The 16,076-nt window shown below is 37.6% G+C and overlaps 1 protein-coding gene across 1 annotated transcript in view; it reads right to left on the reverse strand.

Moving 5' to 3' along the window:
- The window catches only part of LOC149300714 (calcium-transporting ATPase type 2C member 1-like), a 31,190-nt gene extending 16,087 nt beyond the window's left edge, over window positions 1-15,103 (reverse strand). The window contains exons 1-10 of the mRNA XM_089484930.1: window positions 14,993-15,103; window positions 13,274-13,390; window positions 12,377-12,466; window positions 11,102-11,137; window positions 10,392-10,453; window positions 9,821-9,929; window positions 4,912-5,067; window positions 2,351-2,419; window positions 1,974-2,049; window positions 1,539-1,605 (exon numbers count right to left, since the gene is read on the reverse strand). Of these exons, the coding sequence (XP_089341056.1) occupies window positions 1,539-1,605; window positions 1,974-2,049; window positions 2,351-2,419; window positions 4,912-5,067; window positions 9,821-9,929; window positions 10,392-10,453; window positions 11,102-11,137; window positions 12,377-12,466; window positions 13,274-13,390; window positions 14,993-15,061 (851 nt within the window). The 5' untranslated portion in view covers window positions 15,062-15,103. The remainder of the gene's footprint in view (window positions 1-1,538; window positions 1,606-1,973; window positions 2,050-2,350; window positions 2,420-4,911; window positions 5,068-9,820; window positions 9,930-10,391; window positions 10,454-11,101; window positions 11,138-12,376; window positions 12,467-13,273; window positions 13,391-14,992) is intronic.
- Between the last annotated feature and the right edge of the window lie 973 nt (window positions 15,104-16,076).

Consider the following 16,076-nt stretch of genomic DNA (forward strand, 5'->3'; position numbering starts at 1 on the left):
ATACTTTTGGCCATATACAAATAGTATACAAAAAAATATAGAAATACATGAAAAGGGAGACTGTCACTCAACAATTGTGACAAAAAAAATAAAAAAATAAATACTAATGGTTCTTAAGCTCCCTGTTTAATGTCGCAATAAAAGCTGGCTATGATAGACATGCATATACTGTATGCAAACTACTCTCAAGCACTAGCTCTATTTTAGTTGCATTGTTTTCCTTCAAGGATCAACCCTCAATATGATATCCCTTTCAGAGCTCATATTAAACTGACAATAAAAAAGAAAAAGAAAAGATAACTTTACCATTACACAATATTCCTACTGTTTCCACGGGAACAATAATTTCAGATTTGTGTAATTGAGCGAGAGAAAGCTATTGTTTAGTCTTTATAGACATATGTGAAATTATTCTCTACACAAGATGGAATTACAAAACTAAAAAAAGGGAAGAATTTCAGAACAAAGGGAATTTTGTAAACAACCCAATTATGATGATCAAATTACAAATGTTCAAAAACTGGCCAGTGGTTTCCTAACCCTAGTGATTCGCCCCCCCCAGACAGTTCTACAACCCTTCACATTTCTGTTTGTGATTATTATATTTCTCATATATGTTAACACTTCAGGACTAGGGCTTTTCATGGTATAGGACCAGAGCTTTTTCATGTTTTTGCTATGCTATCTTCAAACGTTATTTCCCTTTTTCTTACTCTCTGTACCTACACAAGAATTTATATATTTTTTTTGTCCGGGACAAGTAGGGCATATTTATATATGTAAGACATTACATTTTACAAAAAAAAAAATTAAAAAAATTAAAAATACAAAAACACATTTAGTCACACATTTATGAATTATCCACGGCCAGTATAAATGGGAAAAATACCAGAAATATGAAAATTTCATTTGAAAATCACCCTATATAATTTTTCATTTAAGATTTCTATTTTTTATTTTACTTTTTATCTAAACTAATACTATTTTCTGTCTCTCTCCAGTTCACTTTCAGAGACAAGGGCAGTGCCTTTAGGGACATCATGAAACTGGTACGTCATTTGTGAAAAAGGGGTTAATTAATTGCTTAAAGGGACCGTTGACCGGAAAAAAAAAAAACCCTAAAAAAACAAAAATAACTTAATTATAAGCTGTAGCTACCCTCCTTTGTGGTACGACTATTGTCCACACTGATTGGCTGTCTGAAGCAGCCAATCAGTAGCAGGAAAGTGCTCCCATCTGCAAACATGCACATTACTCTCAATAGACCCTCACAGCATTTACTGAGCCAGCACTGCAGCTGACTGGTGGTAGGTATACCTGGGGGTGGCCAAAGGGGCAAGTGCATACGGCAAATCTGATAAGGTTTACTTGTGTAATATACTTAAGAGCGATAAAGTAAAAAAAGAACATTCAAATTTATTAAAATGGATGGACAGAGGTGGTTTTACATTACCCATTGTTTGCATACACTTGACAATAAAAGTTGTAACTGTTGACCAGAAAAAAAGAACATTCATCACACAGGGAGAGATGCGTACCTTACACCGATTGTGAACATATCAAGTATATGCTTGCCTTGCAGCCAGCCAACCAACATGATTACACCTGGGACAAGATAAATGCATCATTAGGGAAGTACATTGTTCTAATAGCAAGACAAATATTAAAAGTGAAGCGTGGCTTACCACACATATTTATGCTATTTCACAGAAGAGAGAAATACATCATTTACCCTATAATTTAGTATATAAAAGAGGAGAGAACATAATGGGCCATCTTTCCATGACATAAATCAAGCAGTTTTAATTCATAATAGTTGCTGATGCTGGCTTGCTATGCTGAAAAATGGACGGCAGCCAAGGATACAGAGCCAGATATTTTCCGTTGCAATAACGGACCGACATGCAGTTAGCCATAGCTCTGCAGCACGGTGGGTCAGACGCCAGTTAGACCCTGCACGGAATACTCCTTACCTATAATGCCAAATGAATACAAGGACAGCTGTTTTCCAAGAATATCCATGCTCTTCTGCAGGGGTGTCTTTGGTGCCTGTAAAAAGACATGCATATAAATTGCTGCTTAAACTTGACCTAGGTGTAGGTAGACCATATAATCCTATACAACATACGATGGCAGGAAGTATACCGATTGCCGATACGGAACTGGACAACAGAAAACACAAAAAGGTCAAATACTTAATGAAAGACATCTACACTCCAGAGACCATGCCTGGCTAAAGTACAGCTTGGGAGGTTACAGCCCTATACCTCATGCAGACGTAAGCATGGCTAGGAGTGCTGGTTCTCATAAAGCTTTAGAAGTTTCCCAATAATCTGGTTTTATCACTCACCTCCTCAGCTTGCATCATTTTGAAAACCTCTCCGAATTCTGAATTTTCTCCTGTTCCAGTAACAATTCCCTAAAAACAATGAAAAGTCACAGAGTAACTAAGCAAATAAATATTACAAATTTAATGGGATAGGCCAGGGGTCGACAAATTTGGTTTAGATCTAGAAGCAAGCCAAGAAAGTTGGCACCAGCTTTATTTTTTTCTTCTATAATCATATTTTTATTTTCATAGCATCCAGGGTTTGTCGATCCTTGCCATACACTTACATACATTTACACACTGTAACTTCGTACAGAAACAGACACAGGCTAACATCTTATGCTCACAAACACTAACTGTCACACACACGCTAAAATTCTTTGTTCATGTACACACATTCTAGACACTAATACACACTCTAACACTAAATGCTGACATACACATCGTGCTAATGCCATACTGTAACATAAAAAAGTCCATACATGCTAACACCACACATGCACACACTGGCTAACACTATACATATATATAAAATTACACCCTCTAATACGATGGACACATACACACTGAATCTGGCATTAGAATATAGTAGACATACTGACTCCAGCACTATACATATACACACTGACTCTGACACTATAGTATACACATACATACACTGACTCCAGCGCTATACATATACACACTGACACTACAGTATACATACACTGACTCTGATACTATATTATATATCAAGCCCTGGTATATGGCTACCCTGAAGACCAAGGACTGATTAAGACTTGAGTCTTTACATCAGGAAAAATGGGCAGACTGGATGGGCTGAATTGGTACTTATTGGCCATCAAATTCTGTCAAATATTATGTTTTCTGAAACTACCTATAGTTTGTGCTTTTTGTCAAACAGTGCAGCTGGTTTGGAGGCATAGCTTAATAGTTCACAACATGGAAGCCTGTGGTAGGACCAGTGATAACCAATCCCTTTCCTTCTTACACCTTTGTTACAAAGGCTCCTTGAACCAATCAAAGATTGAGAAACACAGACATAATATATTCCCTCCACGGTGTTCAGAGAATGTGTTTATTGTCACCTTATGTTTTTCTGATAGAGGACTTTAGTAGCCTTAATGAGACCTTATGAGTAAGCTTTAATATGCCCAAACCCCCCCCCATAAACTATGCATTCCTCCTCATCAATCATCCAGATTTGATTAGTTTTGTTATTCTTTGCCTAAGACTATCAGAGAGGTCACAAAGCACTGAAATTTACTGCTAATCTCTTTGGCTTTTATTCTGGCACCTGCTGATTTTGATTCGAGAGCTCAGAGGGATTAAACATTAATTTCATTGAATTTCTGCAATGCCAGTGCTTTTAATGTCAAGAACGAACCCAATCAGGAGCTGCTATTCTTTTAACAAACTGCCTAGCAAGAGCTCGAGTGCTGGGGGGGGGGGGGGAGTAAAGTCAGATGCCATAAAATTCAATTGAGACAGACAATTTACTTGTTTTGAAAGTTATATTCCAAGGACAATTAAATTTAAGATCCTGGTACTGACATATAAGGCCATCCATAATACTGCTCCTCCGTACATTTCTGACCTCATTAGCAAATACTCTCCTACTCGATCCCTACGTTCCTCCCATGGGCTAAGGCTCTCCTCCTCACTCATCACCTCTTCCTTTTCCCGTCTACAAGATTTCACTCGAGCTGCCCCATATCTCTGGAATCTACTCCCAAAGAACCTTCAGCATTCTCCCTCCCTCCCAACTTTCAAGAAACATCTAAAAACCCACTTCTTCAGAGAAGCCGCACCATCTTAGCTGCTAGAACTTCCTTGTCATCGATACAACCCCCACACTACCTCTCACCCTTTCTCTATGCCTTATGTTTGTCACCCCATTTCCCTCTAGATTGTAAGCTTGCGAGCAGGGCTCTCTCCACCAAATGTATCGGTTTGTCTTAGTCTGTCAATTCTTGTCTTGTCATATCCCTTGAATTTATGTATTGTATTAAGCGCTGCGTAAACTGTTGGCGCTATATAAATAAAGGATAATAATAATAATAATAATAATAAAGGACAATTAAAACGCTAAACATTTTAAACAAACCTTTTCAAAACACAGCACATATATTTTGTCTTCTGGTTGCTACATTTTTGAACGGACAAATCACTGATTTTCCATCTTAAAATAAGTAGGGCTATGACGCTAAGTAGAATAAGAAATATCACTGCAATATCTTAGTGTAGGCTATTTTAATATTTCAATTCACTGACACCAACTTCTCCGCGCCATTACAAATGATTACCGACGTAAAAATAAAACCCCTTCCAGTCTAAAAGGTTGAAGGCAAGTGCAGAATCCAGACATCTGTAGGATATGGACTGGGGCCACGTGCATATCAACAAGATAAACCCATGACATCAAAAGCCTTCGGAGAAGCAAGCAAGCAAGCAGTATTTATCACGGAAGCTCACGACTGACCCCAACAGATGGATTACAAAAACATTCACCCTCCGTAAGCCAGCAGCCCATTTAGTGGTCCTTCCTGACAGTAACACAGTACAGTTGTCAGAGTGTTTACCTTTGCTTTGCCACATCTGACCAGCGTCCCCATGAAGGCAATATTACTTCTTGACGTTAGGTCTCCATTAGTACCAGCTGGTTGAGGGGCTGTCGATTTGGCACAAGGAGCAGTCTCGCCTGTTAAACTGGATTCATCAACAGACAGGTCCATGGCCTGGAAAAAAAAAAAGAAAGGCCAATCTGTAAATCTGTATTCTTTTTACAAATTGTAAAACATCAGTATTGAAGGATATTATGGATCTGTTGAAAAAACATTTGCTTTATTGATTACAGTGGTAAACATGAACACAGACCATGCGCATTTTATGGAAAATTGATCATTTATTTAAGCTATTATTTAGACTCAGCGTGGTTGGAAGAGACTTTTTATTTAACTTATCCTATATCCTATATACTTCCATATATACTGGTCAGAAACATGGGAAATTCATGTGTGCGCAGAAGAATGGCTGCTGGTCACTCTTGGTTAGGCAACTAAAGTAGGTTAGGCAACTACTTTTAGCAGTAGTGTGATACTATAGTTGCTTGAAATTATATGTTATGTTAAACATAAATTTTACTGTACAATGACTTGGTTTTTCCAGAATATTATTCCTCCAGCTTCTACTGACATTAACGATGGGTGAAAAAGAGTCACAAAGTCACCAAAAATACATTCCTAGTTGCTTTCATTTCACATGAGAACTTTTATACCAGTTATACCATCGACAATACTAAACAAATATTAACCAATCACACTGTGTTTGTTGGATTATTGCCCAGAGCAGTGTGGACACGATCAGATCCAATTTAAAGAAACCAATTTCCTATAAAGTAAGACAACAACTTGACCAACAGAATTTCCAGACCAAAAAAAATGCTTATTATACCTGGTGCTTAAACGTTATACTAAAGCCCTAAAATTCACCATAACGTGCAAAAACACGTAGAAAATATAGATCTAAATTAATTAGTGTAATAATATTTTATACGCCGTACTCTGTTATATACAAATCAAGGGATAGGTCATAAATTCATGTTGATTGGTACCCAATTTTCCTCTAATACTCCTTGTTTAGTCTTTCTATTCCCCCAATTCCAGTTCCCTTTTCTCTCATTCCTTTCCCCTTACACCCTTTTATATTTCTCATTCCCTTCCCCTTACACCCTTTTATATAGAAACACTGTGGTATAATCATTACCTACGACAATCTCAATATTTTGACATTTTGTCAGTTAACATATTATATCGTTATAATAATAATAATAATAAAAATAATATATATATATATATAAAAAAACAGTTAACATATTATTATTCTTTAAATGTAGCCGCTACTTCTGGAATATATGTCCCATTGTGCTTTAGCAGTGCAGTAGTTAATAAAAACCAATTTTGCTTTAGAGGACAGGCAAATTTATTTTCCTCCAGCCTCCCCTGGGCTTCTCCTGCTTGACAATTTGATATATCACATAGCGCAGAGCTAGACTCCAATACTCCCCGTGCATTCTGATCACACACCGCCATGCGGGGACAGAGCTAAAAAGGGTGTTAAACATACGGAACAATTTCAATTACTGCCCGAGACCTTCCAGCTCAAATCGCCAACTCACAGAACACAGCAGAAGTAATTACTTCATAGCAGGAGGTTTTATTTCCAATTATTATTAAAAATTATTTAACTGTGATACAGAATAAACAGACATATAGTGATTTGTCTTACCCCCTATCACTTTAACCCTCTAAGCGGCCGAACAACAAGTACTTTACATGTCTTAATTATTTACACATTAGCACAGTTTCTACTAAAACACATTTAATTCTATATTTACAATTTACTAGAACTGTTGATTATGTAGTTTAATAATGTTTTCAAGTGATAAATATTCTAATAATAGGTATTTATCCAAATAATAATTGCATCATCATATTTATCTATTAGTGGTCAAAATGAACTACTTCATTAATATATTCCATTAGATTTTGCCAATATCTGGGCATTAAAGAATTTGTATAGGTCTCAAAACCTTCTCACCTAAGATTGTAAAGATAAAAAAGAATGTAAAAGTCTATTTAGGGCTTTACATATCATCTAACCCTTGACAGGACCAGACTGAACACGTTATGATTGTAGGTTTTTAACTTGTTGCCCAATTCTTCAATTACCAGGGCCGTAGATCATCAGGAATCAAGGGCTGGCAAGCCAAGTACAAAATTAAGCAGAAGCTAGGGTTTTTTTTGTTTACTGGCTGCTTCTGGCATGTGGGTTAACGGCTAAGCAACCTTGCTATGAAACAGCAGAGAAACGAAAGATCACAAGAAACGGGGCTCTCTCTTGAACAAACGACATCGTGACTTGTCATCGCCTTGTCAATTTCTGTATGCAACAGGCCCTGGGCAGTGAATGGCTAGTGTGAGTGAGGTCTGTATAGTGAGCGTGTATTAAAGCATACTGAATCTGTAGTGTTTTAGTGGCCTGTGTAGTGCGCAGTAAGTGCTTGTGGGTTTCAAAGCAGTGTTTTGTTTATTATATATATATATATATATACACAGCTCTGTATGTTAGTAGCCAAGCCCTGTCCAGTCATCAAATCTTAATATTCCTCCTTACAGCAAGCCCCATCCAGAACCTTAATGTATCTGAGAAACCCCCAGTTTAGAAAGCAATAACACAAACGGATTGCGGGCAATTCATCGGGTTTTTAAAACGAGCTTTTAGGCGATAACAGCGCTGAGACTGTGTAAAATCACAGCAAAAGTGTGAGCAGGAAAATAGAGTGATTTCAGCGTTGCACAAGTTCATCTAGTCATATTTAAAATAATTAAAAGCTTATCTAATTATACAGTGTATGTGTGTGTGTGTGTGTATATATATATATATATATATATATATATATATATATATACACACACACACATATATATACATACATACACACATGCATACACACGCACAAGACAAATAATGCAAGGATCGGTGCAAGGTAATCCTTGGCACAAATAGGTGGCTATAGGTTCAATACGTTTTTAACTATTTCTATATCTATGGATCATATGGATGCATCAATAGTTGGCATTAAAAGCAAAAAAAATAAAGATAATTAATAAAGCTGACAAGGACACTTATAATAATCTGTACAAAACTTTTTCAAACTGTAATGTTTTATATTTGCTATGGTGGGCAATATTTATAGCAGTGGATGAAGAATGAATCTAGTCTCAAATTTAACTGTAAAACCTTTTTTATTGTTCCTTTTTTCTACTTAGAATGCCACTGTGAAGTCACCTGACTTCCTTTGAAGACCAAGTCATACTATAATTCAGCTTTGTGAGATCACATGGCACCACATGGTGATGTCACCAAGAATCAGCAGCAAGAAAATGAAAACCCGTTAAGCCCTAACAACCATGTTGTTAAGATAACAATAACTAGTAAAACACAAAAAAAGGTGAGTATAAACACCCAGACTATTAGAGTTGAGTACCATTGTTTCAGGTGCAAGAATCCCATTAGAACTTAAATATTGTTCTATAATGAGTCTGAAGACGAGATGCCAAGCAGTGTACATGCTTCTAGGTTACACAGTAATATATATATATTATAATTATAGCAAAGATTAGCATACAGGAATCTGAGCTTATTTTCATCACAAAGCCATATGCAATACTAAACGTTGCATTTTTATCTTTTTAGCTGTTGTCATAGAGACTAGCGAAAAGGGTGTTAAAACAGTTTGAATCACTGCAACAGGTTTTGGATCACAGAGACAAGCTTCGAACACAATTATTGTAGAGCCATTATTATAAGCCAAGCCACATCAAGGAACACGGACGCTAAGAGATTATATATATATATATATATATATATATATATATATATATATATATATATATATAAATAAAATATCTAACTGATATATAACACCTGGGAGTACTGGTCTATAACGGACGTTGCAGCTGCAATCTCAGACAGTGGTAGCAAAAAAGTGAGGAATGAGTTTGCAGGATGAGTAATACTGCCTTTTTAACCCTTTCAGTCCCCTATGGACGTACCGGTACGTCCAAAAAACACATCCCAAGAATCCCCTATGGACGTACTGGTACGTCCTGCCCTTCTTGCAGGGGCAGGGACACATCAAACAACAGCCTGGACTCCCCCCTGACAGAAAATGCTCCTAGTGATTTTAATAGCAGCCCTTACTTGCTTCAAAGTGATAATTTTATTTATTAACAGGTTGAACGCAGTACTTTAATATGAAGTTTCTTTGTTAGCGAGGCTGCGTAGGACATTGGTAAGGCTGCGTATTGAATGTGCAGTAAATGTTGGGTTAGAAAAAGACATCACAGAACTTGAAAGCGTTCAGACACAACTAATTAAAAGACTGGGAGATCTAAGCCATGGAAACAGACTCTCCAACACACAGCTCAAGGGCAAAAGAGAAAAATATGTTAACCAAGGAAATTGGTGTTTTCCCCTTTTTCACAGTCACGGCAGTTAAAATGTGGAATCCAGGTGTGAGGCCAAGTAGTTTTGGTGGATTCAGCTAATTAAATAAATTTCTACATTTTAAGCAAACACAGACATTTAGAGTTATAACAGTTTAGCTTTGATTGAAATAATATGATTAATGCCTCATTGGGTTCTTTGTCACCAGAATCAGGAATCTGCAAACACCACAGGAACTCAGGTGCTTAGCTGTACCAGGAAGGGCCAGCTCCCCAGTAAATCAAAATAGAAAAAGGCTCCAGGCACTCAAGGGTTCCACTCAGGCAGGTTTATTGAAGGAGAAGGACAACAACGTTTCAACCTCACAATGAGGTCTTTATCAAGATTGGGTTCTTTGTTTGTTTTTGGATCAACAGATAAAATTTGGAAGTGTTCAGCCTGATGGACATAAGATCTTTTTTCAACCTATGTAACACCTACCTCAAACAGACGTAAATCAGCTGGGACTCTGTCTCCTACACTCAAGCAGACAGTGTCCCCAGGAACCAACTCCCTTGCAAGAGTGTGTTCCATTCTCCCCTCTCGAATACTGTGTTTAAAAAAGACAAAAACAGACTTTAAATCAGTTAAACAAGGTCAAATCCACACATAACAGGTTCTTTTTTTTATTCTACTGTACATTCACTTTACACTGAATCAGATTGATGTGGCTTGGGGTCAATGGAATGTTGGAATTTAGTTGATTGGCTCCTGGTCATGTTTTTGGCAAGAGCAGAGGGGGAAGTGTATGGCAGAGAGGGGAACGTAGTACATGAAATACAGAGAACAGGAATTTATAAAAATAAGAAGAAGAACCTACTAAGTATGATATGCTGAGAAAACCATAGATGGCATAGCACAATTTTAAAAAGGAAACTGCTAATAAGCCACAGTGGTTATGCAATGACAAGGTATATTGTACGTGCACACACATGTACACTCACACACACACGTACACACATGCACATACACACACACATACATACATGTATACACATAGTAGAGAACATACCAGTGACATTCTGGTGGTACTAGCTTGCTGAGTTCCTCCAGAGACTTTTCGGAACGATATTCCTAAGGTTGGAGAAGACAAACTAATCAATATGAATGGGCTTCCAAAATGACATTGATACACTGCCTGTTACACCGAAACTGCCGAAGCTTAAAATTATACAATGACTGGTATGTCATGTCAAGGCAAGGAGAGGAAGGACATTAATGGTTTCACAGATGTCCCAGGGCCGAGTGTGATGCCATAATTACTTTTGTCAGTCTACATTCAATTGCAAGAAGAACAGTTGCTACAAACAGATGAAACCAATAAAGCCTCAGTCAGCAAAACTATGAAACTTGAGGGAAAAAAATTTCATTGCAAAAGCCTGAATAGGGCACTAAATAACTAAATATTTCTCTCCCACGTAAAAAAAAGCTTCAGTAATTTGCAGCAATAACATTACTATGTAGGTAAAATTCTCTAATGAATTTGGGGAAATTAATCACATCATGTTTGAGAGATACTAAATTGAAAAAAGAATATAGGTCAAATGTAGCCATGGGATGGGAGTGACATTCTAGATTACATACAAGGATTAAGAGGAGGTTTTTCTTTAGTTTTGAGAAATAAGCACTAGGCGTAAAAGCATGATGACCACAGGCAAACATTGTATAAGGTATTTGTTGTGAGGTTGTGTGCTATGCATGGAAAAAGTGAAAAGTACTTACCTGAACAAAGGCTACAGTGACAACAATAAGTATCGCCTGACAAAAAAAAGACAAAAAAAAACCTGTTTTGCCATAAGGTAATAAGATGGCTCTTATACAGCATGATAAATAGGTTGCAAATAGGGGTAAGAACAACAAACGGTGATGCGATGGGAGTCCTTTCTAAAACACCTCCTTTAACATGGAAGTATATGAATAACTCTAGCTTTAAAATAAAAGATGCCCTAAATGTGTCTCTTCAATAACCGCTTGTTTCCTAAACGCACAGAGGAACTGCATGGTGCTCTCATTAATTAGCTGTAATTATGCCATTAACATTGTACGGCACTCATCATCCCGCATGTACAGGCTTTTCCTGCTGCGCGGGGAATCTTCTGCAGACCCATAATGTCAGTGCGGTGTGCAGGTGGTTGTCAACGGGGCAGTTTAAGATGCCTTCCCAACTACTGCCAGAAGAAATTAAAAAAAGATAATCTTTGGAGAAATAGTTTTCTCACGCTAAAGGATATAAAGCAATGTACATAATATATTCCCAGAAAATGCTTGCTACAGCTCTTTTGCTTCTGCGGTGATAATGCCTCCAGCTTCTGGTTAACTCAGTAAGTTACAAGCAGACTGCTTGGGATACTTTACATTTGATACAGTACATTACATTACTTAGCAGCCAGTAAAGGAAGAAAATTAGATTCAATTATGGTAAGGACAGTGGGGCTGAACATATCTCAACGAACAAGGTGGCCATTACTGGTGACCCCTAACTTTTGGGATACTTAATAAAAGAAAGATAACTCTACTACAATATTAGAGATACAATATATCTAAAATATGTTAGGCTATATGTTATAACTGTCTTAAAATATTTTGACTAGATCAGGTGACAGTTTATATATGAATAAATGTAAATAGCTCATCTATGGATCAAAAGTGAATAGCAAGGACACTAACACAGTAATGTAAGGGCAGCGGAGGTTGTCTACGCGCATTGCGCAAACGTCCACGGCTGCCCGAGAGGAGGATACAGGTCCCCTGCAGCGCTGCTGGGGATCTGAATCCTAACCCTGCTGATTGCCCGCAGCAGGGCTAAATGAAAAAGAAAAAAACACCCACCCAGCGTCCAGAACTGCATGTCCTGGGGCGATACGAATTGTGCTAAACCCTGATTATAGCGGGGGGGGGGTGCGGCCTATATTCGGTCAAATACCGTATATATATATCTTTATATAATAAAGTAGTACATGCAATTTAAAAAACCCACTTCAAGAAAAACACACTTACCACGGTGATACTGACAGCATCATCAAACTGATGCATTAAAATGCTGATTACGGCTGAGGCCAGAAGGAGCATAAGGAGTGGATTCTTAAACTGAAACAAAGAATTAAACACTCTAAATCACACAGATGCTTCAAAAAGTCGATTGTAAAAAGAAAACAGTGTTGCATATTGCAGCAAATCTTGGTTTGGAATTTTAACATGAAAAAATGTGTCTCTCAATTACTTCATACAATCTATTAAAGCGATCTGTCGCAACATTGCCACCAGACAGTTGTGGAGAGATGGGCTGGAGACATGTCCATAAGATCGATGACCTGGGAGATGTATTTAGACTTCTAGATAGCACTGAACTAAGGTAGTGCTGAAAAGTAGATGCGCTGACCTTAATATTGAAGATGTGCGGCATTATTATGAGGGATGAAAATGTTGTTGCCATGTTATTCTACAGGACCCACAATTTAGTGTATATAGCAGCAAAAAGTTCAACTCCAGAGCTCTTCAGTTTGCCACCATTGTCCCTCAATGGATCTTTATGCTCATACAGGTACCTTACATGATTATTGGAGAAAGATTAGGGGGACATACGGGAGTTACTCAACCTAGTAGTTAGGATGGGTCGATAGGATTGGTTTTACTCTAGTGTTGGTGATCCATCTTCTATACAAGCTTAATAGATATAATGATTTGTGAAACCCATCCATTACACTGACACAACCAGTTTATCATTGGGAATTCATTTTTTACTGTAGAATCTTAGGATTTATTTGTAAAGGGAAATACCTCCCACCTTAACGTCTTGACCCTCTGTGTGGAGGTGTTTGTAGCAAATGATTAATCTGTGTCACAGCGAGGGTTTCTTCCAGAAATGTATTTGAGACACTAGTATCAGTTTCTCACCTGTGCAATATACTTTTTCCACAGTGGCTCATCTTCACTGATATCAAATTCGTTCCAGCCATGGGATGCTCGTCTGTGACAAACCTCTGCATTGTTTAAGCCGCTCTGAAGATCAGCCTGTTGGATGGGCACACACAAAATTGAGAATAATCAGCCTTATTATAAATCCACCATAACATTTGTTGTTTTTGCAGGCTAGAAATAATACATACTACTGGCATAAATGGAATAAAGGGGCGGCTATTTTACTGAAGAACAACTGAACTGATTAATGTTTTGTTTTTATTGGAATAAAAACCCATGTTATTCAGTTCACACTTAATTTTTCCAATGATTATCATTGAAGTTTGCAGATAAAAGATCTCTATAAAAGAAGTCTATGCTTCTGCCTCCTGCATTACGTAGGGCTGTTGGTTTTGCTGTCCCGACCAAAAAGACCATCGGAAACCCAGATTTGTACCGTAAGCCTCAAATAAGACATCATGAAAGTCCACAATAGAATAGTTTCAGTGAATAATTATCTCAGCCCACAGCAGGACCTACAGCTCTCTATGGTGTAGGAATTAGATCAATAGAAACAGTTGTATGTCCTTAGCCAATAACATCCCCATAAGTGAAACAGCAAACAAATACTCTGTCGATAAATAGAAGCATGAATTACTACAGCATTCGACAGAGCAGCATAATGAGTGGTACCAGAAATACCTCCTCTAGAAAGAAGAAGAGTTAACTCTCTGCCATGTAGAAGTATATTAATAAACAGATGCTGATATTACCGATTGTGATTTGCTTCTAATCGCATGTAATGACCAGTACACCGTCATTCATGCGATTGGGCATTCCCTTCCGGTAGGCATCATTGCCGACACTTGAGGACAAGAGTGAAATCAGCAATGCAGGGATATAGCTCTCTGCATTGCTGATAACATGGTGATCAGCACAAAAAGAGAGTGGGGAAAAATGAAATAAAATAATAAAAAATAACATTGATTGGGAGCCCAGTGATGTTACCATGTCATCAGTGGCATAAAACATGCGTCCCCAAAGGAAACTCGAGCCATACAGCACTGGGCAAAAACAAAGAGTACAGTAGCAGGTAATACTGGCTGGGAATAAATAGTTGTCTAAAACAACTCTAGTCATCATGTGTTTTTTACCCTTACAGTATCTATTATATAATTTGCTGTTGGAAGATGTTCTGTGTCTATGACATAAGTTTGATTATTACCATAACGTAGGTATTGCTTTTGTGCTTATTCATGAACACTGATTAAAGAACAACACTCAATTAGAAAATGACCAGAAGAATAATTTGTCCTTATTATCAGTAGTGAAAGAATCTCTACGCCAGTTCCTCAAAATATTGCTGACTGCCTGCTTGCACATTTGTCAACCTTAGCAAACTTGTCATTTTACAAGCAAACATCTTCAAAATGAATATGTATGGTGTCTTAATGAACACAATGGCAAATGGCACCATAACAAGAATTATACATGCAGCCGTAATAGCAGAAGCACAGCGCTGTCTCGGGAAGTTTGGGGCAATTCACAGCAGAAACAGACTAGCAATGTACTTAAATTGGCAATAGGATAGAAAGCAAGCGTTTAACCGCAAAATTGAATATTGAATAATACGACATCTCACAGCAGAAAATTATACAGAAACCTTTACAAAGATATACATGATTTGAATCCATTGTAACTACATACACTTCTCACCTTAAGAATCCAAGCAACTTCGCTCACTGGTAATTCACTCGCTTTTTTCGAAGACAATACAGGAATCATTGTATCATTTTCAGTGCCAGACGTTTGGTCAAATCGGGAATCCTGTAAGTAATAAATCAAAAAGCAGTGTTGGTAAAAAAGACATTGCCATAACTTATGCATAGCATGTATGAAGGTGATGGGACTCGGGGGACTTTGCTTCAATACATATATTGCATTTTTGCCAGTGTTTCAGTCAATAAGGTTTAAGCTTTTGAAGGATACTAAAATACAGATCATATCGATATAATCCTTATATCACACTACTGAGCCTTGTGAACACCGTTGTTTGCCACATAAATATGAAAGTAATGATTCTGAATGGTTACAAGCATACCTGGGAACCACCAGTTCTCCAGATCTATGGGTCACCACGTACAAACTCTGGGTCGCAGGAATGGTGTTGCGGCACACCCCACCGCCCATCAACACTTTTGAGACTGTCTACCCGCATTCCAAAAAGGGAAGGCTCCGGGTAGCCAGAGCCTGGATGTTCCAATGTATGGTTACGGGGCACTAGAAGTTATCAAACATCTCTTTCTTAAGACTAGGTCTCTATGTTAAACTACAATAGTAGAAAAAACAATATAGGCAAAGTGCTGTTATATTATTTAAAACAGCTCACGCACTAGTCCTAAATCCTACATTGTTTTTGTGTTCGATAAACCCTGATTATGTTGTTTATGTGTAAATCACAGATGAAGGTACTTTTCTCAAGATCTGCATGATTATAGGTCTTCTCTCTGTTGTTTATTTGCAGAATGTTGATTGCTTCAGGCAGCCTTTGTATGGGTGGACTGAGGAGAAGGGAGAGAACTTCAGGATAATGAATTGGTTAGAAAATTCTACTTTGGTCGCAAGCCTTGGCCTCCATGATTACGGAATATCTCAAAAATGTACTGTGATTGATAAAGAAATAAAAATTAAAAAGCTGCAGGTGGTGACCGTTCCATTTTACCTAAGACCTATAAACAGAGCACCTACATATTTAAATGGAAGCATTCACAAAAACACAATCAACCAAATGACAAAACTT

The sequence above is a fragment of the Sceloporus occidentalis genome, unplaced genomic scaffold (assembly GCF_023333645.1).
Source record: "Sceloporus occidentalis isolate IW3139 unplaced genomic scaffold, rSceOcc1.0.p SCAF_23, whole genome shotgun sequence".
Lineage (NCBI taxonomy): Eukaryota > Metazoa > Chordata > Lepidosauria > Squamata > Phrynosomatidae > Sceloporus > Sceloporus occidentalis.